Source organism: Cyclospora cayetanensis, unplaced genomic scaffold (genome assembly GCF_002999335.1).
Source record: "Cyclospora cayetanensis isolate NF1_C8 unplaced genomic scaffold, CcayRef3 CcayRef3_contig_39, whole genome shotgun sequence".
Lineage (NCBI taxonomy): Eukaryota > Apicomplexa > Conoidasida > Eucoccidiorida > Eimeriidae > Cyclospora > Cyclospora cayetanensis.
Genome location: NW_020312358.1, coordinates 217,770 through 229,918, shown reverse-complemented (window position 1 = coordinate 229,918; position 12,149 = coordinate 217,770). Strand labels below are relative to the sequence as shown.

The window sequence follows — 12,149 nt, the reverse complement described above, 5'->3', positions numbered from 1 at the left end:
TGTCCGCAAGCACACCCTCCACTGCACTCTTACCACTGCTGCTGTCTTAAATCTCTTTCTATGGGGATATTCGAGTAAATAAGCCAAAACCCCAGAGCCCAAGGCAAAACACAGCGGTTACTGCCCGTAGCCGTCCATCCGAGCTCGCCTGTGGAAGATCAGGCAGACGCGGCCGTCGTTGCCGGCCCTTGCAGCTTTTTAAAATCCATGGACTTACTTTAATGCCCAGTTCTGAAATAGAATCATCCGATTTTAGTCCCCTCTGACCCTTCGAAACACAGAAACACCCCGAAAAGCTCTGCGCATGCTCTTGCCTAAGATGCACCGACGACCCGCGTACCAGAACGCCGTCCGCTGGGCAAGGGCCCCCTCGTAGCCAAGGCCGCTGTCTAGCAACTCATCTTTCTGCCATCAGACAGGCTCAATTTGCATCGCTTTTGTCTGTTGCAAATAGCACCCATCAGCTCCAGAGCTTCCAGCCGACCCTTTTCGGTAGCAGTGCTCCGCATTCTGCTATACGCACCGCTCTCGGTATTTATACCCGTTTTGGGCCCCAACTCAGTTCGACAGTCCAGCTCCTCTGTAAAAGCAGCCGAGTTGACACACTGCGAGGAGTAATTTGATGTGCTGCTTAGCTCACTACCCTACTGGACGGCAATACGACTGCCCCTTCAAAGTACGCGGCGATTTCTAAAAAAAAGGATAACACCTTTCTCCTCTGTGCTTGACCCCCCATCATAGAGTCTGTGAAGGGCGATTTATATGCTTGCTTAGCCTGTAGGGCATGGCGTTCCCTGTGGGACGGTTTGCCTCCACCGTGTGTGGCGTCCTTCACTTCTGATTGTTAGCACTGCTGCTGGCAGTACGCTCACATTTTTGTCTTCTGCTGGCTGCTATCCTTGGCGCTTCTGAAGCCACTAATGTACCATCTACGGGCTAAGCGTGTCCCTATTAGTATTCTGGGCTTACTTAGACGTACACACTTGCTACTACACGTCACATTTAACTGAGGTAGTGAGCAATTACCCAATTGGTTAGTCTGTCGATATACCTTATATATTGCACAGTACTAATTGTTCGATACAAGAGGAGGCACTGTTCCGCGCATATGCGCGACATGCTATGTGCAACAATCTGTCAGTGCTTGGTTGGAGAGCATAGAGGGTGCAGCTACGCGAGCCCTAGCTGGCTCTCTCCCGACGCTGGCAGGGGAACGATGAGTTTAATTGGGGCCATTCTCAACAACTTTCTATTGAACACGCATTGAATCTGGAGGTAAGCTGACTTCTTACAGAGACCTTGTAGTACAGTTGGTAGCACTGCGTGGTTCCATGCAGCTATTCCCCTCCCATCTAATGGCTTTAAGTGCAAAGAGATCTCAGCTTTCGGTAAAACATTTTTCCGAGCTGGATTAAGCTATTTAGTATCCTGATTACTTGATGGTATTTGGCAGCAGCCTGAAAAGAAAACCCTGTGGTAGTGGGAGTAGGCGGTGGCCCAACACCTATTGGGGAAGCAGAGGCCGGCACGCAAGCTGATGTAAGCACATTAGCTCCACAGCTGGTAAATGGCCATGCTCGTAACCCATAAAATGGTCGTGGACGCGTCGATATGGCTAGGTCAACAAAAAAATACGACGGCCGTCAGAATGGGCAACACTGGCAGCTTGCACTTGCCCGTTGGAGATGTGCCTTGCTTTTTACCCTGCAGCTGAAAGAGAATAAATGCTTTTTGCTTCATATTTATTAAAGGTAGAAGGACTTAAATGGTGGCTCTACTTATGCAGAGGAGGTTGTCTGCGTGCAGGGATTACTACTGGTAAAGCTTTTATACACTCCCCAGCCGATCGATATTTTCCGAGATCAACTCAAAAGCAAGCTTTGATAAAATTGAGTAATAGCAAGTAGAAAAATCTATCAATAGCTTGCTATAAACAAAACAATTGCAAACTAGACGAACAGCCACTATAGCTGTGGTTTAGCTCTGTCTACCCGAAGTTTCTCGTCAGCTGGTCGCAGGATAATCTAGGAGCCAATCATTGGGGCTTTCACAAATGATCAACCAATCGAGGTTTTAAAAGATTATGAGCGCACATCGTGCGTGTTTGGCTATAGGGCAAGGGGCAAATAGAGATTCAGAATCTATGGATAGCGGGTTTAACCAGCTCTAGCCAACAGTCTAGGACAATCTAGAGAAAACAAGCAGGAACCTCCCGTAATCAATGCAGCCTAGGCAGCCCTTAATAACGAGACGGCCTGATATAGCCTAAAGCAAAACAGGGAATGTATCGCCTCTATATCCTAGCTTCACTCCGCAGTGCCCCTTTCCCAAAATACATCATTTTTTTTCGAGCAATAACGGCATTCGCGTTACACATATGCCCATTCTATCGCTTGCTACAGCTCTATCCCAGCTCACAAATTCGCCCAATTATTCAAAAATTGCGCCGAGAAGCTTCATAGCTTCTTCGGATGCATCAGTTCGCACGGGAATAGGAGGCTTCTTAGTGCGTTCTGGCTTGCTTCTATGACCCCAATACACAGCCACCACAGCGTAGCCACTACGAACCACCCTGAGGCCGCTAAACCGACCTATCATACCTAATGCGGCCTTGCAATATATTTGCCACTCTGTGCTTCCAAAGGCCCAGTTGGTTAGCTTGATGTTCCTTCCTGAGCTGAGTGGGCTTCTATAACGACAGCAGACTTGCCAGCTCGGTGCTCTCCCGCAACTCCAATCCTCACCGAGAAGCTTCCAATCAATCAAGGTCTCGACCTGATGGTCCGAGGTAAGCAGCTATCGGTACCAGAGAAGGAATTGAGAGAAAAGCTGGCTGGTGCACGCGAATGTATGTGCAAAGCTCACGAGAGACAATCAGGGAACCATGAAAAGCGGTGGCCGGATGTTAGTTTGGGGCTGGAGATTGTTTCTCGTTAGTGGGCAGGTTTATGTGGTGCACAAATAGTAAACAGACAAAGAAGGCTGCCGCAAGGTGGCTAGGATCATTTACAGTTTTGAAGAATCAGTGCTCTCCGTACTCGATCGATTTTCCACAGACTTAAGGACGCCATGGAACAATACATGTGGGCTTTTTAAAGAGGCATCAAGCTCCCTAAATCATTCGTGGACTTTGCTGCGCAGGCATGCTACCCGTATGGGGGCGGCCGATCGACAGGATCCACAGATGTTCCAGATTCTAGGACTGCTGAGCGGTGAGGGTACTCTAGAGGAGGATTTCTCGTGACATGGCAGTGGAGGGCACCAGCTGTAAAATTTCACGGAGAAGCAGTTGCAAGTTTCGTTACTTGCGTCAAAAACGAATTTGCGGCTTTTTGATTAGCAATATTAATCGCCATGGGCTGGATTCCTCGCGTTCCTTGTAATTTGTCCCTCCCTTGTGCATGCTCTGTCTGAATTTGCTGCCCCCAGCTATAAGTATTGCTTCAGAAGTTATGCGCTATTATTGATCAGAGGCTCTCTACACTGAGCCTTATGCGCAGGCGCTCCCAGATATGTTTTCCCCGTGCGCTAAATGCTATGTGCGACTAGTTGTGAATGCTCGGCCTGCTGGGAGGGTGCGCCGAAAGGAGCTCTAGTTGTCCTCTTTCCTCGCGTCGGGAACTATAAAGAGTGCGAGTAGGGGCGGGTAGGGCTACTTTAAAGACTGGACACACTCAATGACTTCATATTGGGTAAGTATTGAATACGGAGGTAACCGTCTCCCTGCGAAGACCTTATACAAAGAGTTACGAGAATGACTTGAGATTGGCACATGGGCTACCGCACGATCTGGGATAGCCCCTGAAACCCCAAAGGACCCGATCGTTCATTAATCAGGCGGAGCGACGAGTCGGCGGGTTTCCTGAGAATGGATCATACAAAAACCACAGTACTGCCGACTTCAGTACAAGGTACCACTGAACTCCATGGCACCCGCCACCACACGCATCGCAGCCTCCGACCCGCAGTTGCCATTCAAAAACGTCCTGGTGGTGCCTCTTCAAACCCTTTTTATTAGAACAAAGGAGAATTACGCCATTAAAGAAAGGAGGGGAAGGAACTCTAGACGGGCGCACACGCAGGCAGCGGCAGGCTACAAACCAAGGATCCCCAGCCTTCTCACCTGTTCTTCCTGTTGAGCCTGTACACTCGCGTACTTTTGCACAATGAGCTGTTTTTTCTTCTCCAGTAGCAAACGCGCGATCTCTGCGTCCGTTGGAAGGTCTACATAAACCCGAAACTTTTTGCTGGAGCTGCTGTTGTTGTCCTGCTGTGACACAGACGCGCATGCACACGGACAGTGCACACTTGATGGCACGGTTGTAACAGGAAGAGTAACAACTCTTTAATTTTGGCAACAAGCACCTTAGAGGGAGCCTCTGGGATAGGCTGATGGGAGCGCCGCATGCAGAGCAGCACATGGCCACTGCAAACGTTCTGGTTTCTACCTGGTCGTCTTTTTTATGCTTAGCCGTTGTCCTTTCCCTCTCAGCTGCGGCGGCAATTCCTACAGCAACATCTGCTGCTGATGCTGCCCCGACGCGTTCTAGCAATTCCTGTTGCTGTTTCAATTCCTCTTGCTGTTCCTGATGCCATAACTGCTCCTGCTGCTGCTCGGCAAGTAGCAAGTCTTCATTCTCCTTCAGCAAGTGCACAATGCAGACAAAGGGCTGCACATGCAAACGCGTTGGTGGCGCTGTCGCAACGAGTCCACCTTGATATACACTCCAAAACCCAGATCCAGAGGTAGCCACGCCCTCCTCCCCGGGAAAGTAAGCATAGACAGAGCCCACGCATTACAACCGCATGCCCTGCGCTTGCACTGTGCAGGTCGGTAGAAACAGAATACATGCTCAAGGCCTGCAAACATCTCCGATCTACAAAGCTCCTCCAAAGCCCCCTAACACCCACAGGGTCAACTGATACCCCTAGAACCTGGCATTAACAACAAAAGGTCAGCACGACAACACTAACACCGCTTTGCTCTGCAGGTGGCTCCAGAAATAGGCATCAATCCATGCTCATAACAAGAGGCAGTGAGTGATCAAAAAGAACCGAAACAGCGATAGGCAAAGACAGCCCTATTCATAAGTGACCTATACGTGAAGGCCCCTCGCACGACTCTGCCCCTCTGTGGCGCGCATTCCCTGTCTTCCCTTCTGACAAAGCCTCAGCGAAAGAAACAGCGAACGCGGACTGATGCACTCTAGACAACGACCCCAAAAGCTCAAAGACTATGCGTCTCGGGTGGGCCACGCCGACGCTGACTCTCTGACGGATACAGCCCCTCTCAAACTTGCTATCTCCTAACAGCTCTCAACGGCCTTTTAGTGCCCCAGACGTGTGTGTTCCCCAGGTGACTCTATTCATTCCCTGTGAAACCGACTTCAACCCCTCTCGTTGTGATTTACGGTGCCTACAGGCGCTTTCTCGCCTCTAAAAAACCTTGCAAGCGCCCCCCACATGCCAAATAGCCCACAAGACCCTCACCCCCTTTGAGAACCCTCTGAAGTTCTGTGAACTACTTCCACTAATACCACGCTCCTGGTTTACGTGCCGAATGTCTCCTCAATGGTCGGGATGTTACGGACTTCGTCTCTCCAACCAAAGTAATCCGGAGTTATCCGCCTCAAGAGCTGTGCACGAGTCTTCCTGGGCTCGTTTACTTCCTCAGCCTTTGCAGCAAACAGTTCCCGCACGCCCTGAGCAGCAGACAAGACGCAGTAGCACCAGAGGCACCAGTACCCACACTATCGACAGGTGAAGCAAACCTGCACATCTGACAGCAGACAGCGCAACCCCTCCCCCCTCTGCACGCGCTGCGGCAAACCGATTCCCCCCCGCCACCGACACACAGCAGAACCCTCTGCAGCAAAGCGACCCCACGCACGCTGCAGCTGCACCCCAAAGGCTCAACAAGAGAGGAGGCAGTAGCCGGACCGCATCCAGCACAGACATCTTGGGGATCGCAGAGCAGGCGCTTACGGGAAGTTCCTTTGCTGCTCCAAAGTAATAATAATCGCCTCCAGCAGCCGCAACCCCGCTGAGAGACAACGCGTCCGAAGCCGTTGAGTAATCTGCACCTCCAAGCTGCAGCACAAGCGCGGAAGAATACGACCCGCAAGTTCGACCGCATAGCCCTGGTGACAACAGCATCGAGACGCCTTTCTGCGCTTCCCTTGCTGGCAGCGCCACTAAAGGGCACGAAGCCGTGTAATACAGAGTCAATCAATTTACGCAAAAGCAACGTGACTAGCAAGACGGCTAAAGGACGGCCCCAGCAACCCTAGTGCTCCTCCTCGCTCGTGCAAGCAGCAAAGGTTCCAGCAAGCAGCAGAGGCTCAAGCAAGCAGCGAAGACAGTCAGGGGCAACGGGAGCACACAAACACACACACACACACACACACTAAGCTCAACAGTCGTCAAGGCAGAAGCAGCAACAACCTAGCGGCACAATTACTCCACGTACTTCTTTGATACGATATTCCCAGCGTCGCTTCACTCTGAGCTTCTTGTTGATCTCATCGTTCAAGTCCCTGATGCGATGTTCACCCAGAGAGGCATCCTGAATCATAGAAATACCCCTGCCGATCTCCCGCACCAGCTGGCTCCGCCTGTAGCAGCAAAACTGACAGCAGCTTCGACGTGTGGAAATATGGCGCTGCCACCGCCGTGCGCAGCGCAGGCAGTCCATACAGCAACATTCAAACAAAGTGACAGCCACCCACGTTGACTGATAGACATGCCGCCTACAGCCTGATATCCCTTCTATACTGCACCAGTACGCTGGAATAAGCGGAGTTGCATTGCCACCCGTCACACTGCAGCAGCTTTCACGGAAGGGGGAATGCAGCGCAGCAGCACTCAAAGCACAACCACAGCACAGAAACATCCAGACGCTGCAGTACACAAGGAAGGTCCTGCAACTGAAGCGTCGGCAGATGCACCGAAGCGCAAAGGCGGAAGCAGCAATAGTATCCTCATCGTACCACTGTGTGGCCCTCTCGATATCATCGCATTCCTCTGGAATACACGGCCCCAAAGCCTTCTGCTGGCCACCCTTGAGAACGGCATTCTTCACCGCCAGCCACTTGTTAAGGACTGCATTCGCCCTCTCTGCATTGCGCGCCATTCTTGATTGTTACTTGCCACACACACTGTCTGCTGCTGCTGCCCTGGCCGCTCCTACCTTCTGCAGCTCCTCCTCCAGCTACCGGCGCTTGCGCACCCGCAGTTGTTGCCTCTCACGCGGGCTCGCTCCTGCTGTCACCCTTCTTCTTCTTCACGGTGGTCGCCTAGTCGCAGACTTTGCGCTAGAGGCGCAAAAGGAACTGACTGGGCGAAGCAAGAAAAGCTGCAGTGGCTGCTCCTCGAGAAAGAGTAGGAGAGCTGCCTTTGAACACACACGCCAAAATTCAACGACTCACAGCACAGGCAACAGCCGCTCAAGCGGCTCTTGCTGCTGCTCGCCTTGCAGCTGCAGAGCGCTTTGCTGCCCGAGCGCAAGGCGGGAGGTATTGACTCTGCCGCGTCTCTATGCACGAAACACCGTGAATACTGAGATTTAAGTCAAGAAGGGCACAATGTCGTGTTGTTTGATAACCTCAACCGCAGCATCCTTGCAACGGCCGCTGGGGCTTGCATGCGCAGACTTCGTACTAACGGGCTTTCACAGAAGGTCTTCAGCAGAATCCATCCAGTTGTTATTGCTGCTAACATCTAAAGTGGAAGCACTATTAAGCTTTCTCTGTTTTCTTTGCTCAGACAACCTACAGGCAAGGCCCTCGAAAGGGATTTCGGCAACCGTGCGGTCGCTGGGGTGCGCTCAGTGCAGTTGCGTATAGTGACTTCCAGTGCGTTCCAAAAGTTTACCGGTTTAAGACCACATGTACATGTGTATGGCTATGCACATTGGCTCCGCAAGCCCAACGTCGCCTTCATAGCGGGAAATGATAGTCCATGGCTGCACAGTCCTAGGCCTAGTTCCACCCTCCACGCGGACTGCACACTGCTCAAAACATCCCCACCAGTTTGTGTGTATGAAATGTGAGCTTCACACTTGCTGTGCTCAAAAACAAATCTGTAGGCATTGAGCCTGCAGATGCTGAGCGTTGCACACACAAACCAGGGAACCAAAGCCTACCCTAAAATGCCTTCTTCGAGGCTGCACTGAGGCTGATAATTATTCAAAAGGCAAGAAAATTTCGAATAGATTCCTGTTAGGAATCGGGTGTACCAGTGTCTCCTAAGAGTGCGGCTTACCTTTATCCTGTAGTAGTTCCTCAAACTCCTGCGGGGACAGCATTCGCCAGACCTCCACCGTTGAACATCTCTGGATGGTCACTGATTTTTCACAAAAGCGGAAGGACTTCTGCTGGTCAGTGCAAAGTCAGCATAGAGAACCTTTTGGCACGTTTCGCTAGCCCACACGATACCAGAGCCATCCTGTACTCACAAGTGCTGTCGGACAACTGAAAGTCCCGAATCCTTTCAGCCATCTAGCCCTTCTCTAAGAGCACTCACTAGGGAGGTACAGCATGGGGCGTACCCTTGTCCAAACATCACGATGCTGTGTGTAGCATGGGTTGCATGTTGATCGTCGTATGAATTTTCACAGTGGGTGCCTGTCATCTGGGGTATATCAAACAAAAAGTCTGCCCTATCAGCATCCATGATATAATCCTGCGAATACAGTAGCGCAGCGACACCGATTCGCCTTTCGAATGAGCTATCTCTACTGGGCGATTGGCGCAGCAATCAAAAAGCCGCAAATTTTTCCTCCCGCAGCAGCGAAACACGCATCCGCTCCTCCGTAAAATTCTACAGCTGGCGTTCTCCATCGCCATTTCACGAGAAATTCTCCTCTAGGGTACCCTCACCGCTCAGCATTCCTAGAATCTAAAACATCTGTGGATCCTGTCGATCGGCCGCCCCCATACGGGTAGCATGCCTGCGCAGCAAAGTCCACGAATGATTTAGGGAGCTTGATGCCTCTTTAAAAAGCCCACATGTATTGTTCCATGGCGTCCTTAAGTCTGTGAAAAATCGATCGAGTACGGAGAGCACTGATTCTTCAAAACTGTAAATGATCCTAGCCACCTTGCGGCAGCCTTCTTTGTCTAATTGCTATTTGTGCACCACATAAACCTGCCCACTAACGAGAAACAATCTCCAGCCCCAAACTAACATCCGGCCACCGCTTTTCATGGTTCCCTGATTGTCCCTCGTGAGCTTTGCACATACATTCGCGTGCACCAGCCAGCTTTTCTCTCAATTCCTTCTCTGGTACCGATAGCTGCTTACCTCGGACCATCAGGTCGAGACCTTGATCGATTGGAAGCTTCTCGGTGAGGATTGGAGTTGCGGGAGAGCACCGAGCTGGCAAGTCTGCTGTCGTTATAGAAGCCCACTCAGCTCAGGAAGGAACATCAAGTTAAGCGACTGGGCCTTTGGAAGCACAGAGTGGCAAATATATTGCAAGGCCGCATTAGGTATGTTAGGTCGGTTTAACGGCCTCAGGGTGGTTCGTAGTGGCTACGTTGTGGTGGCTGTGTATTGGGGTCATAGAAGCAAGCCAGAACGCACTAAGAAGCCTCCTATTCCCGTGCGAACTGATGCATCCGAAGAATCTATGAAGCTTCTCGGCGCAATTTTTGAATGATTGGGTGAATTTGTGAGCTGGAATAGAGCTGTAGCAAGCGATAGAATGGGCACATATGCTGAGTCTTTTGGCAATGACGTAGAAGCTACCCTGACCCTTCTCTTCCGTTATTCCAACAAAAGGATCCATAATCAAATCAGTTCAAGCCGTTCAGGATCCGTAGAGATTTGCAAACGGCTGAGCTTGGGCGAGTCTAAAACTCATTTGCTAAAAACGTCGGTATGTGAGTTCATATTTCTCTGCCGCGGGCAGCATCCCAAGCCGGCAGGACGGTGAGAACTTTTCTGTTGTAGCGGGAAAGTCATTATGACCGGAGAGTAAATTATTATGTTGTTTGGGAAAGGCCACTGCGGAGTCCTGTCGGATTGTACAAACGATGGAACCTTGCTCTGTTTTGATTCTCAGCATTTTATTCCATATCTGGATATGTTCCACCCTTCTGCTGTACTAGATTTTGGCAATAGTATCAGATGCATGGATATCAAAGAACACGACTTACTCAGCTCAAAATAAGCCATTAGTCATCACAGACAAGAAGCGTTGCTTTGCACACGAGTAAATTGCTTGGACCTCGCGAGAGCGCGTCGGATACCATTTGGGTAGTTTCCTGAACATGCTTCAGTGCAACGTCGTACCGCAGAAGGCACTCAAGCCAGCAAACAACTATAGGATGGCGAAAGATCTGGAAACTGTTCTATAGGTACATTAAAAGCTTATGATCAATCTGGGCACTAAATTGAGCACATATAGTAGCGGCATTCCTCACACCGCACCACACCCCATGAAGTTCATTTTCCTGTACTGGATACCACTGCTCGGTTTCGGTGAACCAATCAGAATGACAAGCAATAAGTCAGTGTTTTAAAGAGCCCGTGGCCTCTTGGGGAAGAATTACACTCACTGATACGTCACCAGCGTCGGCTGCTAAGAAGTAATGAAGCTCACGAAACTTCCAAGCCACAAATGATCCCATGAAACCCTGTGTGCGTGTACACCCCAATGCCACACAACAGCCAGAGCCCACTGCGTAGATGCCTAAGTGCAGCTGAACGTTTCAGTTGAAGACTGGGGCGTCCATGTAGATAGCCATTCACCCCTGCTTGTTTGGCCCGAAGTTCCCATTAATTTGCCGTTATAGTCTAATTGAGACCTTGACAGATCCTAGAGGAACACAGGTAGTTGAAACTTCGGTTTGTGGCTGTCATTAAGGGGAAAGGGGATTGTAAGCAAGAGTTGAAAAATCAAGTGTTGTGTAGAGTGTTAAAATGCGTAACTTGACAAGAAATTTGCCGAAACGAGGCACAGGGAGCTCCTACTTAATACTGATGCTTCCAGCAGCTTAAAGCTGACGCACACACGCCACGTTCCGTCCTTTTTGAGCACCAGCAGCACTGGATTTTACCCCAAAGTGATGATCAATGCTTGCACTTAGCCATTACCAACAATTGAGTTGTCTTCCGCTGAGTCTCACCTTCATGCTGTAAGGGATTCAGATACCGCAGAACATAGCTTGGGGCGGACTCGGGGATTAGCTCAATACGGTGCGGTGGATAGCCAGCAGGTGGCCAGACTGCTGCAAGCCCTACATTATTCGGCACATCTGCCAGCCCTTCCTTTATATTTGCACGTTCCTGATCTTTTTCGACCGAATGTTTGATAGAAGCGTCTGCTAATGTAGTGGTTAGAGAGCCACTAAGATGGAATGGTCTTTTAGACCCACCGTCTCTTACAGCTTTGTGAAACCACCCGCATGAGTACTCTACATTACCTTGCGTGGGTATTGGCCTAATTTTGCTCGCCATCCATGAATAAAATGAGTGTTTTCAAGGAGACCAGGACCAGCTTTTTGTAAGAGATTCCCGACGCACCAACGTCCACATCGCGCAGCTGTAGTGGCACGCGCACCAACATGAGTCCCCCATGGGATCCCTAGGGGTATGTCATACAGACAGGCCCTGCATGGAAGTCTCCGAAAGCTCTGGTAGGATAAAATTTTAACTTTAAATGAGATTTGACTGCCACAGCTCTGCACATCCTTGAATTCTGTCGCCCGTCAGCAAGCCTGAGTCGTAGGAAATGTGCTAACGTGATTAGGCAGACTACACTCCTGTACCGCATCCTCCGTATCGAATATATTCCATGTCCATTCTTGACTAAGCGAAGCAATGGTTGACCATTAATGTGAAATCCACCCCAGAGTTAGCTCGGACTAAGCGTAGCAATTGTTGGCCATTAACGTGAGCTTCACCCCAGATTTGGCTCGTGATGGGTATCCAACTGTGGCTTTCTGCTCTGTAGCCGTCTTCACTGTTTTGCAGCCTGCGTGGCGGGAACTTTGTACCCTACACAAGCCTTGTTAGCTCGTCAGACAGTCTGATTCCGCTGGGGCCCGCTGCTTTTGTTCGAGTCTTTGCCTTTTTGCACGCGCTTTCAGTTTTGCATTGTTACCCAATCTCCCGCACCAAAGCAGACGCGTTGTTAGGAGGCT

General features: G+C 50.4%; 1 protein-coding gene across 1 annotated transcript; it reads right to left on the bottom strand.

Moving 5' to 3' along the window:
* Positions 1-3,829: 3,829 nt before the first annotated feature.
* LOC34620566 (pre-mRNA-splicing factor ISY1 homolog) lies at positions 3,830-7,132 on the bottom strand. The gene is made up of 7 exons (XM_026334252.1): positions 6,990-7,132; positions 6,470-6,614; positions 5,986-6,090; positions 5,592-5,702; positions 4,428-4,640; positions 4,124-4,270; positions 3,830-3,862 (listed from the first exon to the last, which is right to left on the bottom strand). Exons 1-7 carry the CDS (start codon positions 7,130-7,132, stop codon positions 3,830-3,832), a joined length of 897 nt encoding a protein of 298 aa, XP_026190037.1.
* Between the last annotated feature and the right edge of the window lie 5,017 nt (positions 7,133-12,149).